The sequence below is a fragment of the Hyla sarda genome, chromosome 8 (genome assembly GCF_029499605.1).
Source record: "Hyla sarda isolate aHylSar1 chromosome 8, aHylSar1.hap1, whole genome shotgun sequence".
Lineage (NCBI taxonomy): Eukaryota > Metazoa > Chordata > Amphibia > Anura > Hylidae > Hyla > Hyla sarda.
In genome coordinates this window covers 49,775,515-49,793,074 of record NC_079196.1, presented here as the reverse complement: position 1 = coordinate 49,793,074, position 17,560 = coordinate 49,775,515, and the positions used below count along the sequence as shown (strand labels likewise).

The 17,560-nt window shown below is 41.6% G+C and overlaps 1 protein-coding gene across 1 annotated transcript in view; it reads right to left on the bottom strand.

Moving 5' to 3' along the window:
• The window catches only part of CERS6 (ceramide synthase 6), a 226,173-nt gene that overhangs the window by 155,947 nt on the left and 52,666 nt on the right, over window positions 1-17,560 (bottom strand). The window contains exon 2 of the mRNA XM_056533718.1: window positions 3,848-3,953. Coding sequence (XP_056389693.1) covers window positions 3,848-3,953 — 106 coding nt within the window. The remainder of the gene's footprint in view (window positions 1-3,847; window positions 3,954-17,560) is intronic.

Here is a 17,560-nt window from a genome sequence, read left to right as displayed (position 1 = left end):
TGTTTTTGGACTTAGAGATTTTTAGGAGCCCAGAGAGGTGGATTCAGACCCGCACCCACTTAAAAAAGGTGGACGTAAATAGTCTATTAGACACAAGGAGTTGTCACTATCACAAATGGATCTACAATATACCCTACAGTCAATACCGTAGGGTACAAAAAAATTGCACCACTGAGAAAGACTTTGTTCAACAATCTAAAGTTCTTCAAAAAAGGTTCTTCAATAAAGGGTACCCTAAAAAGGTTTTAAAAGATGCATATAAAAAAATGTATACTTTAAAACAACAATTGGTTCAACTGATCCCCTCTGCTTCTTCCAATATAACAAATAATAATGATAAGTTCCGTATTCATTTTATTACTAATTTTAATTCCAGTTTTCTAAAAATAAAACTATTACTATTATTAAAACTAATATTATTTAGAAACATTGGCTGTTTTAAAAAGAGACCCAGTTTTAAAAGAACTCTTACCACAAAAACCTGCTTTTACTTACCGACGTGCCAGGAATTTGAAAAGTATTTCAGCTCCTGTTAGATTGCGCTCTTCTACTCAAGCGCAGACTACTAGGATCGGGTCATGTGATCTAAAACCTTCTTCCATTCACATGACTTTGTCAGGTGATGGACAGAAGGGGACCTTCTGCTCTGGCAGCAATCGTTGCCTATGTTGCTTATGGATTTCTTCATCCGGTGACCGGACCTTGCAGTCAAATTCTACCGGTCAGTACTTCCCAGTTAGAGACAGATTCGATTGTGGTTCACAATATGTAATTTACCTGCTAAAAGGTGATTGTGGTTATCAGTATGTTGGGTGCACAGTTCAGACTGTGCGCCAGAGAATGAATAAACGCAGAGCGAATGTTCAGAATACCTTTATAAAGCACAGTGTTTTGCGAGATGTCTGTTTAAAACATGACAGGGATATTAATGTTTTACACCTATCCATTATTGAAACTGTACCAATCATGGTTACTAATAGATTTCAGACTCTTATCAAGATGGAGTCATACTGGATGTTTATGTTCAACACATTAACCCCTGATGGTCTTAATGAGACCATTGAAAGAACCACTATTTGACATCATTGAAATCACTGGCTTCATGGAGGGATTCTGATCAGTACTTTTATATGTATTATTGGATATTCATTTTTATTATTTTTCATGTGTGTGGATTTGTATAGGGGCATACTCTTTGCGCAATTTGGTGCATAGATGTGTGCACCTGCATAGATCCCCATACATTTTTGAATATATATATATATGTGTTGCATGTTTATCTAGTATGCTCACGTATTTATATTTTTATAAGTGTTTTGTTTTTAAATACTTTTTTTCTATTTAATGTGTTGAATCTACTTGAAGGTGATGTAATGTTTTTTGCGATCATGTGACCTTAGGTATGGGAGGAGTGTGTGTATATAAACCTGCCCCCTCCCCATTTGTTTGTTGTACTTCATTCGGCTTTGAAACGCGTTGTGCATGTTTTATTACTTTTAAGAGAATAAACCCCTTTGTCCAGTACTGTATCCTCTCTCTGTGGATAGGCAGCGCACATTGGATCCTCTTTGTTGGTGGAGCTTGGAGTCTAGGCTGGATTTGGCCTTGAGGTGAATCGTTGCTGTAAACACATTGCTCTCTGTCCATCTCTCTCTCTCTCTGCAATAAAACGCTGATGTGACTGGCTGCAAGATGGCTGCCGATTATATAGGGCTTTGACATCACAAGGGTGGCTGGCTGCTGATAGGTTGCATCCTGCATGTGATTCAGGGTCATCCCACCTACCCGCCTTCCCAGAGTTCCTTTCCCCATGTCCTGACATGTGGAGCCACTATCTTAGATTCCCTGGAGCCTGGACCGCACTAAATGGAGTTTATTAAAGCGATTTGTGCAATCGAATCGTGGCGATATTTGGATTCGTTGCAAAGCAAATTTTTCCTGAAATGAATAAAGAATTCGGATTCATCAGATTAGATTTGCTCATCCCTACCTGCGATCATACATCTTATCCTGTATCCTTTGGAGAGGGGATAAGATGTATAAAGCCGGAATACCCCTTTAACTGGAGGTCAGAAATAGACATAAACCAGCTGCTGAGGGTTAGACCGCTTTTTACATACCATTATTTTTATACATATATTTTTATAGGTATATTTTTATAGAGTTTAGACAATTTGGACTTTAATGGTGACTTAAACGTCCTTTAACACCTATTATTATCTGAACAATATACTGTAGTAGCATTTAGTGCTTCATATTCCCCTAAGAATATTAATTGTATTGTCATTTTTGTTCCTTTGTGTTTTGATCTTATAGTTCAATGTCATCTGGTAAGCTTTCAGAATGCAATAACATTTTAGTATAATTCAGTCTTCATAATATTCAGTATGTGGTAAAGTATTTGTCCTAGTGAGGGCCTGTTCACATCTCCAATGGATGTTCTGTGTTGGAGTCATATTTGATAGTAATAAAGTGCTGCACGAAACCCAACAGACCTCTGACGTTACAGGTGCCCAACTAGTATAGGTGTGTGGTGACCCAGTACAGAGTTATGTATTCCTCTGTACTTCTGCCCATCCTGTTTGGCAGATCCAGCTCAATGTCCGTCATGGGTCCCCTCTCCCTAGAACTCTCTTTATTGCATTGAGGAATGTACTACTAATGTATTGTTAGGCCAGAGTTAATATTATGTATTTTATATGCACTGTTACCTTAAATCTGTGTTACTAAGGACCTTTGTTGTCAAGGGGAGTATGCAAGGGGAACAGGTGGCTTTTCGGTGACCAATGGGATCTCTCTAAACTGTCCCCCTTATATAGTGAGGCCAGGGTTCAGCTAGTCAGTTCTAGTCCAGAGCATGCTGAGGTACAGTGAAGTGAATAGCTGAGGAGTTCGTCTGTGTGATCCCGAAGGAGGCCTGAGGCCTAGTCCTGCACCCACGCTTCTACTGCAAGTTAACCCCTGCATCTGTAGTGAAAGTCAAAGCTGCAAGGTAGGAACTAAACCAGTGGGGAAACTACAGAAGTCCAAGTCCAGTCAAGATGGTCAAATCTGTCAATTACTTAATTCAAGCGTGGCTGCCTCAGTCAAGTCAATTACAACTCCAAGTCCCAGCAAGCCGATAAGCTTCCCTAAGTTCACCCTGCATCTCCTTGGTGCTGAACTGAGCTGTATAGACTGCAACACCTTGTCTGCCTCAGTAAAGCCATTGTTGCGTAACCTTGCGTCGGAGTGATTATTTGCCCCGTGCCTGGCCCAGGAATAATCGACTATACCTTGGGTGGTGAATTAGGTAAACCACGCCCTTGCATCACGATTACAAAGGGTTGATAACATCTGCGCTTCCATACCCATCACCACAGGTGGAATTTGTCACATGATGGAGTGTTGCGGCATCCATTCATGAGGCTAAGTTTATGTGGCAATTGGCAGCTGTTTCTTCCTGGTTCTCCCAAACTATGGTAGTTGTTTAAATTCTATCTGGTTCACCAAACCAGGGAGAATCAATGCCTCAATCCTATCTCACACTCAAGCCTTATTCACATAGCAACATTTCCAGTAGAAAAATTCAGCTTGAAAATTCTGTTGCAGCAAAGTCCCTTTGTTTTCAATGGGATTCTGCTGCATTGTGCACACATCAGAATTCCTGGTGAGGAAACTACTGATCAGATATTCTTCACCTATCCTATGGATAGGTAATAAGTTGTAGTCTTGGGGTCGTCCCTTTAAGCACTAACTTTTGTTTTTATTATTTCTTTCTTTTTTACATTTTAGTTGGTTTAAGGATAGTTGTTTGACAATGAAAAACCAGCAAAAAACATAATCATATTTTCCAACTCCTCTTTACCTTTGTGATTGCAGTAAAGACCTTTTCCAGAATGGCATTGTGCTGGGCCTTCTGTGGTCCACTGGCCTGAATTTTAAGAGTCAAAGCACATGGTTTCGCTATAAACCTAAAAAAAACAAAAACAACAACACTTTTATTGAATAGAAATAAAATATACCACTTTAGTTTGAATCACTGCCATAACATTAAATTAACCAGAACAAGCAAATCTGTGTAAACATTGTTTATTAGTTATACTACAGTGAAACCTCTTTAGGATACGTTCACACGTACCCAGATTTGATGCGCAGGATTTTCTGCTGCAGATTTCAATGTAAACTAAATGACTGAGCACAGCTTCTAATCCGCAGTTACAAATCCTGCGCATCAAATCTGCGCAGGATCCTGTATGTGTGAACGTACCCTTAAGAAGACCACACAAAACTCCATTGAAAAACAGTCTCCTATGGGGAAGGTCGAAAGGAAAAGGTCAGCCGCCATGCCCCCTCCCATAGACTAGTATTGAGGGGGCAGAATGTGACATCACAACGGGCCCCCCACAATCAGACATTTTATCCCCTATCCATTGGATAAGATGTCTAGGGGCTGAGTACCCCTTTAAGGAAGTTGAATCATATTTTTGGATTACTGAATGGAAATATTCTACAGTCATAAGACATATAGCAATAAAATAGCTTTAATACACATGTAAAGTGTCAGTTTACATTAAATAAACAGGGCAAAGACGGCACGGACCCGCCACAAGAGCAGAACATGCTATTGAGTGGAATTGGTGGAAGAGACCTGGTATTGATTAACTTTGGCCAACTTTCTATCATAGAATTTACCTGAATCAACCTCTAGGGGGAGCATACTGCATATAGATTAATTTGGTCCCTACTGAGTTCACTACTAGCTTTATTAAAGGTGATTAGTTTCTGATCGTGGAGGGTACTTTACGGGGCCCAGCTCTCATCACTCTACCCACCATACTCCTAAGCGCCTCAGCCCACAGCTTCAGAGATGAGCAGAAGTGACAACCCACTCAGTCAATCAACAGCTGAGATGGGATCCTGGAGTGCCCCTTTAATAAGCTCCAACTAGTGACAGCTACAAACAGACAACATTTTCTAATGCAATTCGATGGCATTGTAAAGGAAAACAGGCGATTTGGATCTATGAAAAACACAGCATTGGCCCTCCCCACTAAGACATATTATTACTATTATTATTATTATTATTATTATTATTATTATTAATAAATAAATCAGAAAATAATTTTCCAGTTGAAATGGTAGACCATAGGTAGGACCTAGCTGATTCTCTTTGGCTCCTGTGAACGATAGACTTTTGCACTCTGACAAATAGGTGGAGCTTAGCAAACAAGTGGGTGTGGCAGGCATAAAATGTGCCATTAAATGCACCCAAAACTAAACCAAACTTAAGATGGTGGAAACAGTCTAAAGATTAACCAGATTTTTCAACAACCTGCACTACTTCTTAAAATCCGGTTCATTTGTGATTGTTTAGTCTAAGCCAGTGTTTCCCAACTAGTGTGCCTCCCGCAGTTGCAAAACTACAACTCCCAGCATGCCCAGACAGCCTTTGGCTGTCCCGTCATGCTGAGAGTGGTAGTTCTCCAACAGCTGGAGGCACACTGGTTGGGAAACACAGGTCCAAGCTGGGAACCACTAATTTTTGTTATTTATTCTCCTCACTGTCTCCTCATAGTTTTTCTATGGCCATGTTCACATGGCGGAATTTCTGCGCGTAATTCTGCTGAAGAATTCCTCACAGACATTCCACAGCAGCAAAGTCACATTGATTTCAATAGGACTCTGCTGCATTGTTCACACAACAGAATTTCTGTGCCACATTTTTCTGCCACAGAAATTCCATTTACGGCGTCCACAGAAAAAATAGATATGTCTATTCTTTCTACAGATTCCACAAGGACATGCATTGCTGTCTATGAGATGGCACATTTCCGAGTGGTCCTAGTGCCAGCATGCCGGGGCTCAGGGCTGCCATCAGGGGGGAACAGCCAGTACCCCAGTAAGGGGCCCGGGCTACGAGAAGACCCAGGCCCCCTCTGCACTCCCCTGCAGCACTGGAGTACAGAAGCAGAAGAACGCTGTATAAACAGTCAGGGCCGTCTGCTGCGCTAATTGTTGTTGTTTTTGTTTCTAAACCCTACACCATTGTGTAGAGGAGCAGGATAGAGGTTGCGGTGTCCCGGTACCGTATTGCATACCATACCTAGTGTAGAGGTCCCTAAAGTCAGAGTAACTACACTCAGGTAGGATCTCTCAGGTGGGACAGCCCCTAGTCGACTCTTCTCAAGTCTAATTATCTAATGTTAATATATGTATATATTTAATAATAGTATATATCTAGGATAATGTATAGTACTTACCTTGTTTAGCCTCGCAGGACCTTCGGTCATATGACCATGTTAATATCCTCTATGGTATGTTGGAGGACCTTTATAGTGGAACAGTGCATAATACCTAAAGACTCTAAATTGCTAAAGTCCCAACCTTTGTCAATCTCCAAAGAAAGCAGTTGTATGCATAGAGACTTCAGTTTATGAAGCTTGCAGAAAATCTTCAGTAAAAGTTATACCTGTTTCAGAAAACTCTCCTGTTGTGGACATTCTATTATTCTCTACCTCCCTATCGCTCTTGGGAAGGGTGGCGGTAGGACAAGCATTACTGAGGGGCCCTCACCCTGGCATCACGAATAGCAAGGGTTAACAATGACCCTTTAACTACCGCACAGATAACAGCCAAGATAGATCACTATGAGTATGGACGGTACAACAGAGAGGTAGAGAAGGAAACAAGTGTTGCACCTCCTCCTCTTCTGCTGTGTGGAGGAGGTGCAGTCTGCAGGCCTCTCCCCCTAATAACCGCATCACTCAGCCTGAGCACCGCTGAAGAAGTACTGCCCATCCCTGTCAGACCGCTCACCGGCTGGAATGTCAGTGGAAACTCCTCAGTCTTGGAGTCGAACAGAAGTGTGAGCGGATGTTTTCTGTTCATCCTCTTCCAGTTATCACAGGGAATACAGGAAATCCTGGGGGCTGCAGTGCTGGTCAGTAAAAAGTGATAACAGTGACATCCCCCTCATACTATCTGATTACTGAAGGTGATTTACTGACTGATCAGCAGATAGACAATGCTGTATGGGGTGGGCAGACCATGTGCTCCGGCCTCATGTCACTTAATTAACCCCTTTTGCTCACTTTATCATTTCTTTGAATCCGTGTCTCAAGTATCTGTCTGCATGCAGCCAAGAACTGGATACCGACATATACTGTGGGGGAAAGCAGTGTGTGCCATTTTACTTCAATTGCCTGAACAGGGTCAAGAAGTGACTCCATTCTGACTGTATATGTCATTTTACCAGATCTAAATGCGCAGTCTGCTGCACTCTCCAGTTGAAAAGGCATTTATGGCCCGAACTGAGTCACTAGGGGAAGCTATTTGGGCAATTAATTGAAATGGCACCCACTGCTCTTCACCACAGTATACGTTGGCATCCCATTCTTAGGCTACATTCACACCACGATTTGAGTGTCCGCTGCACAGATACAATTTCAGAAGCTCCAATTGGATGAAATCGTGACATGAACGGGCCCATTTACTATTATGGGGCTGCGGATCTGATGGTAGTCAGCTAGTGACTACGTTCTGGTCATTTTCTCAGCATGTCAGATTTTTGACACGGACTGAAAATCATGGCAGACCAGTACTTTGTAAAGACACCTTTGTAATGACCAATACTTTGTAATACACTGCAAGAGAAAGGGCTAGCGACCATATCAGAATGCACACCAAAAATTATGTACGGTATATCAAACCATGTGTATATATAAGGTATCTTTATTCACATATCTGAACACACAAAAAGAGAGTACACAGACATTTAAAACCATTAAGGCTAGGTTCAGACTACAGAATTTCCGCCTGCAATTGCAGGCGGAAATTCCGCTTGCTAAAATGTATAGTATAGGGAATGGGTTTCCGTTCACAAATTCACACTTCGGAATTTGTGAACGGAAAATCCGCTTGGAAATTTCCGCCTGAAGAAAGGGGTTGCTCTTTCTTCAGACGGAAATCCGCGCGGAACACATTGCAGTCTATGGGAGACTGCAGTGTCCGTGCGGTCCTAGCGCCGACTGATTCAGCCAGCGCCGGCAGCACTCGGAATCTCCGGGTGGAAATTTTCTGCCCGGAGATTCCGTAGTCTGGACCTAGCCTAAAAAACAATATATGCCTGGCGGAGGAATATAATCCTACTACGCCCATCTCATTCTGGGTATAATAACCCACACCAAAAGATGAGGTTGTCCTGACCAAAATGCAATTAGAATATAATAACCAAAGGCACTGCAGTGACCTGAGTACAGATAATAGTATAATAGCAATCCAAAAAACTTGCATGTACCAACTGCTCCCATATCAACAACAAAAAAGACCCCAGGGTGGGTTAGGGTAATTATAACCAAGAAACACCTTTGACCCTGGAAGACCCAGGGTCACTGATACCCTTGTTAAATCCCACCCTTAAAACTTAACTTTTATTAGTGTTCAAATTAGAATTATAAATAATAAGTGTAAATTAAATGATGAGTGTATTGGCTTAAAAACACGGGTTGGTGTGCTTTATAATAGTATTTGGATTTAGTCCAGTTGACCACTGTGTATGTATCAATTATCCCAGGTGGGCTGCAGTACCACCGTAGATAGCACACCAACTCCCGCTGATTAAAATGCTATAAACGCCCCCTCTACATGTTTCACTACATCCGTAGCGTCTTCAGGAGGGAAAATGGGCATCAACTTTCTGATCCACCATCTCGGTATATATACCCATTAGGACCACCTACTAACATCATTCCACCTATCATGGCTTCACAGGTTACAATGCACCTGTGTGCCCGGTTTTTGGACCAATCAGGTCCTATTCACCAGTGTTACCTGTACCGCCGTACAACCTATCATCGTCCTGGAACGCCGCCTCGTCATCCTCGCCGACTCGGCGCTGAGCGCCGGGCGATGACGTCAGTGTCACCTGTTCACTGGCAGCCAGTCACGATACCTTTGCGTTCCAAGCATCAATTGTTTGCGCTCCACCTCGGCTTGATGGTTCACTGCGCATGCCCGGGGACCGCGGCTGCGCATTAGCCTGTTTGCAGGAATTAGTCGGATTTTCGCAGACGGTACTGCGCATGCTCCAATATTAATCCAGCTTCGGAGTCACTCTTCTTCACATTCATTGATACCTGATCATTATCTAAGGTTGGGATATTGGGAGGGTGATGGGTTAAATGTTCACCATAGGGATATTCAGGACTTTATCACTTATAGAATGCCCAGGTTGAGGTGATATTATATGGTATTCCCAATTGTATTTGTAAGATCCACTAGTATAGATTTACTATCATATCTGATATCTATACTGATAGGCGAATACCCACAAAAATTGCTTGTACATCCCCTCACATGTACACAGTGTACCCACATGTTGACCATGATATGGTGTCAATTCCAACATTGTGCACCCCCGGTAACATTCCAGGGGAATACGATTAGGGCATGTTCTTAGTCATATATAGATGATCTTAGTCATATCTAAATGATTAGTCATATTGGATATAGGATATATTTAACCCTAGGTTTAATAATCATACAACTGTTTCCTCCCTTAGGTGCAGCACATCTCCATCTGGCGATCCCCTCTCGGACCGCCCCACCCCCACTCAACAACTCCAGGTCCCCCCTCGAACCACACATTGCAAATGGTGAGTGTCTTATATTTTTATGCTGATTCTCTTTTATCTTATTTCTTCTGTTGCACTCACCACCAATTGTTGAAGGTGACTAACTTGTGCAATAGGAGATTTATTTGATAGGTAGCGATATCTACAGGTAAGTATGTAGGTAGGTAGATGTTTAGTTTATTTAGTAGGTTACTGTGTTTACAGGTAAGTATGCAGGTAGATAGATATTTTATACTATATGGGTTATCCTATTACTTATGGTGATCATTTCAATCTCACTCATCACCATAAAGCTATTGGTATTCCTGTCTATTGTTTCATTGTAAAAATGCCGCATATGAGAAGCCTTCATTGAGGCCTCTTGGTGATAGACATTTGAGTCTATATATCCATTTGGCTTCTTCCCTTAGAAGCATTCTGTCTATGTTGCCCTTTCTTGGGCCTAGTTTCAGGCTGCAAATGCCCCAGAACTTAAGACCAGATAGATTGTTGCCATGCATAGCATGCATGTGTCTTGAGATAGGTGTCTCTGCTCCCGTCCTGATGTTGCTTAGATGTTGACTTATGCGTCTCCTGAACTCCTGTGTGGTTTTACCCACGTAGAGCTTCGGACATTCGCATTGGGCAGCATAGACTATATTCTTTGTTTTGCAGTTTACAAACTGTCGAACTTCATAAACCCGTGCGTCTACTGGATTGGTGAATTTTTTTGTTTTTGGCAAGAATTTACAGAAACTGCAGTTCCCACAACCGAAGGATCCAATAACACTGCTGGTTAGCCAGTTGGTCGGTCTATCCTCTTGTCTCAAGTGACTATTTACTAGCAAATTCCGCAGATTGGGTCCTTGGCGGAATGTGACCTTTGTTTTTTTTCCAATTACTTCTTTCAATTCAGGGTCCCTATATAAGAGGTGCCAATGACGATTTAATATCGCCATTTTTTTGTCACTTTGGCCATCATATGTGCCTATGCAGCGTATCGGCTGTGTCGTCTCCTCTGGTCGTGAATCTCTCAGTAGATCAGATCTAGCACTATCTCTCGCACGATGGTAGGCCGCTTTTAGATGTCTTCTGGGGTAGCCCCTCTGTCTGAATCTCCTGAAAAGCTCGTTAGACTCAGTTTGGAATGAGGTTTCCTCTGAGCAGTTCCTCCTGGCCCTTAGATATTGGCCAGTTGGGACGCTTTTCTTCAGGGACCAGGGGTGCCAACTCGTCCAATAAAGTAGTGAATTAGAGGACGTGGGTTTCCTATATATCTTGGTTTGTATACAGTTGTTCTCATCTACAAATATATTAAGGTCCACACACTGCTCCCACACACTATTTAAAACTCACTCTATGGGTAACAAATCATGTATATCAAAATAAGTAAACATATAATGGCAATACATGCCCATCAATGAATACCAATAAATGACATTCCATAAAGTACTAGTGCTACAGCCATGCAAAGTGCATATAGTGTGGAAGTGCCTCTATCTCTCAAGATGTCGCTGTGTGGTTGCCGGGACTTCCTCATCCAAACACGGGGACAGAAGACCCCACGCATTTCCGCCTCCTGCAACGGAGGACTCCTGAGGAAGCTCTAGAAGACTGCTCAAGTAATTGTCTTATCTCACCTCAGTGTTGGATTCATAGTTTATACTCTCAGTACTGCTATATAATGTCCTCCATGCTGCTGCTGCTTCTTAGGGTGTGGGATGTGAAAAGGTATAGGGAAGCAGGATCTTCCCTTCTGTGTGTGCAGTGTATGGGATGCAACATAGCAGATACTCTACACCCACTAGCTGCGGGAAAACTAAAAATAAGAGATGAAGGATGCAGAAGGGAAACAAATAATGCTTCTTCACCTGCACACACAGGGCAGCTTATTTTGAAAAATCAGCTTAAAGCGCAGGTGACTTTTAACTAGAAAAAGAAAAAAAAACCTGATACCACAGCGCATCCTGACAAATTATTAATTTATCATTTTGCTGCATTGACTCGCTCAGCTCTGCTACATCTGAACAATAGAACATTGTCTCCCACATGTATAATTGTGTGTCTGCCTTGATAAGTGCCGCTGATTTTATGGAACTTGAGAAAAAGAAAAAAAAAAGTTTGTACTTTCAGCTCACCATTTCCCCCATATAAAGATGTCCATTTGCAGGGCGCACAGGAAACAAGAGCCAAGCCATATCCTTGGTTGATACAATCCAATACGAAAAGACAGGGGTTCCAGCTCCACCAAAAACAGTTAAAAATAGGTAACTTTAATTCATATCATATAATAAAAAAAATGATGAAAGGAAAACACACCTAACAAAAAAGTGCTCTAGTGAGTTAAAAACCCACATCCACCGACGCGTTTCGAACAAATATGTTCTTAATCATGGCATATGGTCTGCTCAGCAAACCATATGCCATGATTAAGAACATAATTGTTCGAAACGCGTCGGTGGACGTGGGTTTTTAACTCACTAGAGCACTTTTTTGTTAGGTGTGTTTTCCTTTCATAATTTTTTTAATATGATATGAATTAAAGTTACCTATTTTTAACTATTTTTTGGGTGGAGCTGGAACCCCTGTCTTTTCGTCTTGGGTTGATTTTCTGGAACACTGATCTTACAAATGACAAAATTATATTCTAAAAAGTTCATGTGTGTATTGATGTTTGTCAGAAAGCTGCAGCCCTCCTTCTGAGCAGCTGCTCCACATCACGTCTCAAAAGTCAGATTAAAGCGACGGCCTTTTCTGGGTGCTCCCTTTTGGTTTTCTTCTGAGAAACAGAACAGCAGGAATAATTCTTACTTCCTGTCCTACCGTCGCTTTATCTTGTACAGTAACAATAGCGCACATCATTTATCTCTGCAATGTGTTGTACCTACACGAAGAGTGAAAGATGCATTGGCGCCTTGTTCTTCCAATGTTCAGTCTATTCTGTGCCCTAAATATGACTTTAACGAGCAGCTTTGCCTAAAATCACTGGAGAAATAACCCTATTTATCCTAAGATTTCTCCTCTGGTGGATGACTTCTAATGTAATATTCTCATACTAGCACAACAGAATAAGGGAAATTAAAGGGGTACTCCGGTGGAAAACATTTTTTTTTTTTTATCAACTGGTGCCAGAAAGTTAAACAGATTAGTGAATGACTTCTATTAAAAAAATATTTGCACTTCCAGTACTTTTTAGCAGCTGTACGCTACAGAGGAAATTCTTTGCTTTTTGAATTTCTTTTTTGTCTTGTCAACAATGCTCTCTGCTGACACCTGATGCCCGTATGAGGGACTGTTCAGAGCAGGAGAAAATCCCCATTGCAAACCTATGCTGTGGAGTGTGGACAATACAAATAAGAAATTCAAAAAGAAAAGAATTTCCTCTGTAGCATGGAGTTGCTAAAAAGTTCTGGAAGGGTAAATATTTTTTTAATAGAAGTCATTTACAAATCTGTTTAACTTTCTGGCACCAGTTGATTTAAAAGTGTTTCCCAACCAGGGTGCCTCCAGGTGTTGCCAAACTACAACTCCCAGCATGCCTGGACAGCCTTCGGCTGTCCAGGCATGCTGGGAGTTGTAGTTTGGCAACATCTGGAGGCACCTCGCTTGGGAAACACTGGTCTAGGTTGATGCATTTGTGGTCCCTTTGTAGCTTTGGCGAAAAAGGGCATTAAACCTGAAACTTCGCAGGTACCTTCTGGCCTAGAAGGGAAGGGTAGGCTTTTTGGGAGGCCTCTCTCCTTTGGGAAAAAGGCTTGTGATAGACCACATCCCAGTGCCTGTTTTTTTAGTGTGACATGTTTGCACTTTTTCTAGCACTTGGGTGAATGGCTTTAAAGGGGTACGCCTGTGGAAAACTGCTTGTATTAAAAAATCTTAATCCTTCCAGTACTGGAAAACTTTTTTTTTTTCTTTTAAATCAACTGGTGCCAGAAAGGTAAACAAATTTGTAAATGACTTCTATTAAAAAAATCTTAATCCTTCCAGTACTTATTAGCTGCGGAATACTACAGAGGGAATGGTTTTCTTTTTGGAACACAGAGCTCTCTGCTGACATCATGACCACAGTTCTCTCTGCTGACATCTCTGTCCATTTTAGGAACTGTCCGGAGCAGCATCTGTTTGCTATGGGGATTTTCTCCTACTCAGGACAGTTCTTAAAATGGACAGAGATGTCAGCAGAGAGAACTGTGCTCGTGATGTCAGCAGAGAGCTCGGTGTTCCAAAAAGAAAACCATTTTCTCTGTAGTATTCAGCAGCTAATAAGTACTGGAAGGATTAAGATTTTTTTAATAGAAGTCATTTACAAATTTGTTTACCTTTCTGGCACCAGTTGATTTAAAAGAAAAAAAAAAAGTTTTCCAGGGGAGTACCCCTTTAAACAAAAACAAACAAAAAACCACAGTCCATATAGCTGGGTCCTGATAATTGTGTTTTGTTTATTTGTTATTTTTGCTGTAGAGGATGCGCAGTTACAGCTGTTTTTATTTATAGGCATCTAAAGAAAACTTTTTAAGAACTTGTGCAGTTTACAGCTGCATGCGGAAAGGAATTGTCTCTTACATTTGTCATTTCCCAGCAGGAGTCTTCTCAGAATGTGCTCAGGAAGAACTGTTCAGGGAAACATTTTTCCTGATATTCAAAGTAATTCCGTTCATAGAAACGCTGGAGTTATTCGTATTTATAGGCTATGGTGCGATGTACCACCGTCTCCTTGATGAGTCCGCATCGTACACCTTGCAGTACATGCTGATCAATCTCTTAAAGGGGTATTCCAGGATTTTTTTTTTTATTTGACTATGCTACAGGGGCTGTAAAGTTAGTGTAGTTCATAATATAGTGTCTGTACCTGTGTGTTACGGTTTTCTCACAATTCTTCTGTGATTATCGCCCCAATATTTATTTTTAACAGCATACAAAATGACTTGTCTCAGATTTTCCCAGGTTGAAGTGCGTCAAGACCGGACATCACTAGTCAGGTGATCAGAGGGAGTCTGTCCTGCTTCAATGGGTGGAGCGACTGTCAGGTGGGAGAGAGATCATTTTGCAACAGCTGTAGGCACTATGGTTAGAAAACACTGGTGTATTGCATTGAAGGGATCACAGGTGTGTTTCAATGGGTGGGGCGGCTGATGTGTGGGAGGGAGGAAAGTGACCTCATACTTACAAACTATGGAACTATGGGATGTGTAGTTTAGAGAATCAAATTCTACAGGAAATACCCAGTTCTGGCGGGTACGTAGTGTACTACTAAAATCACCTTATGGTGGATAACCCCTTTAAGTGTCTGTATGCAGGTCAAAGCTCCATTTCTGATCCAAAAGAAGCTAACTGCATAATGTTTATACAATTAACTCAATTAGAACATAGTATACAGTGAGATATTAGGCGCCACCTAGTGGAGTGTGCAGGTAAATAGAATTTGATATTTTAATTTTATATTTATTTGGATTTGTAGCTCTGTATCAGAAAATTGGAGCAAATATATATTTAAACTCTTTAATCCTTTCCCATCCTAGGACGTATGGGCATACCCTGGAGCCAATAAAGGTGTTTGGAAGGCGATCCCGATTCAATTCAGTACCCGGCGGCTAATAGCCCTTTAGATGACCGCTGTCAGACGTTAACAGCATCTAAGTTGGCTTTGGTGTAGTGGTCCAGTGGTGTTGAACACAGATGCCTTGTCCTGGCAGCCTGAGGGATTACTTTGCCTTTGAGGCTGCCGTGACTCCTCTATTGATAGAGCCTTCCTGTATTAAAAAGTGGAATTTCACTTTAAGGGTCTATTCACACGGCAGAATTTCCTCTTTCCGCCTCAAATTAAAGTCAATAGACTTCTATAGGATTCCGCACTCCAATTCACACTTCTGAATTTCTGCTTGCGGAGTTCTGCAGGCAGAAATTCAGAAGTGTGAATGGGAGTGCGGAATCCCATAGAAGTCTATGGGCTTTAATTTGAGGTGGAATTCCACAAGCATAAATTCTGTGTGTGAATAGACCCTAAGGCTGGGTTCACACTGTGGAATCTATGGGCAAACCATGGTTTTAGGTCCGGTGGGAAAACAGCGTACGGGGCAAAAATGAGCCGACCGGAGTCAGCCTTTCACTCCGGTCGGCTCATTGAAATTAATTCCATACGGGCGACATATGGCTGAGATACGGGAGCGCCCGGTTTTAGCTCCCCCCAGCCGTATTCGGTCCTGTATGGCTGAAAACGTGGTGTGAACCCAGCGTAATACTGCAACATTTATCTTTGCCATCAGTTTTAAGGTAGGGTCACACATGCTGTATTTTGCTGTGTATTTGTTGTTGCATATTTTCCTACCCTTTGAAGTCAATGGGTAGAAAAATATGCATTTCTCTAGATTTTCTTAATAGTATGTCCCATGCATCCCAAGGCAGAGGTTTTTCTTTACTGGGAACTCTATAAGCCTGTCTGTCATTCAGCTGTAGCAGAAGGATACTGCGTCCCCTTCCCCATGTCTTACATGATTCTCTCAATCAGTGTTTTCTAACCAGGGTGCCTCCAGCTTTTGCAAAACTACAACTCCCAGCATGCTCGGACAGCTTTTGGCTGTCCTGGCATGCTGGGAGTTGTACTTTTGCAAGGGCTGGAGGCACGCTGGCTGGGAAACACTGCTTTAGATCATTTAGCTTTTCCCTTAAAGAGAATCTGACACCATGTTCACACGCATTAAACCCAATATTCTAGGTTGCATTCACATTATGTTTTTGCTATACTGCTTGCTATCTGTATTTTTTGTAAAAACATATTCCTCCAAACCCGATGAAACCATATGCAACCATGTGTTCAAAAACTAAACCGTATGCAGTTTGGAAATTGATATACTTTTCAATATGTTCAATAAGTTTTGATTTTTTAAAAACCTATACAGTTGTAACTTTGTCCTCACATTTTAATAAAGTTCCTCTTGTTCCATTGAAATTCCAATAAAAAGTGGGAGGGCTTGCAAAGTCCAAAACCGTATTGCGAAAACCATAACGAACCATAGAGACATACGGTTCTAATTGACTCCTATGTTATAATAACCATATACGGTTGGTATGCGGTTTTTCACCTGAACAGAAAACCGTGGTAAACTCCGGTTTTGCGTACAGGAAAAAACGCAGAAAACCATACAGGATCAAAACCAGACACAACCGTATAGCCTGTTGGGCATACGGTTTTCAATAAATTGTCAATGAATATGGTTTGACATACGATTTCCTACGGTTTTCTAACTGAAACCGGATACGGGAACCGCACGTCAAAAACGGGATGTGAATGCAGCCTTAAAAGGAGTGGTCACTTATTTAAATCCCTCATTTCCTAAGTTATGGCACTGTAATTTTCCTGCTGCATTGCGCTCCGACGTGCAAGTGAGGCGGGGAGCCGGCTCTCCCAGCTCCCCTGCCTCCTCCATATTCTCAGTCCGCCCGCCCCAGTCATAAATATGCTAATGAATGCTGATGAGTGGATAGAGAGCAGATCAAAGTGAATGAGGCCTAGTTGTAATCATATACACAACCTCTAGGATGAAGCCGGGGAGTCTGCAGCTCATGGAAATGCTGGACTCTGGTTCACAGAGTTTGTATTGCATTAACTAATATTTTATAATATGAGACAACAAGCATTATTTTTTAAAGACAATATTGGTGAATTCTGTTCCTTTCTGACCCCTAAATTGTATGAAGCTCAGGAAATGACATTATTCTTCACAATGACCTTCATCAGGAAAATGGCAAATGACTAATTTATGCCTCATGATTCAACAGGCCGTAAATTGGTTCCAGTAACACCAGAAGGAAATCCAGAAATGTTTTTCACTTGTAACTGGAATATATAATTTCACTCTCCAATGGAGTAAGACTGTCTGCACTCACTAACAATACAAGATAAAAAAAAAAAATGGATTAATCAAGTTAAGTTGGTTGTGTCAAGCTTCAAAGGCCATTATCATCTCCAC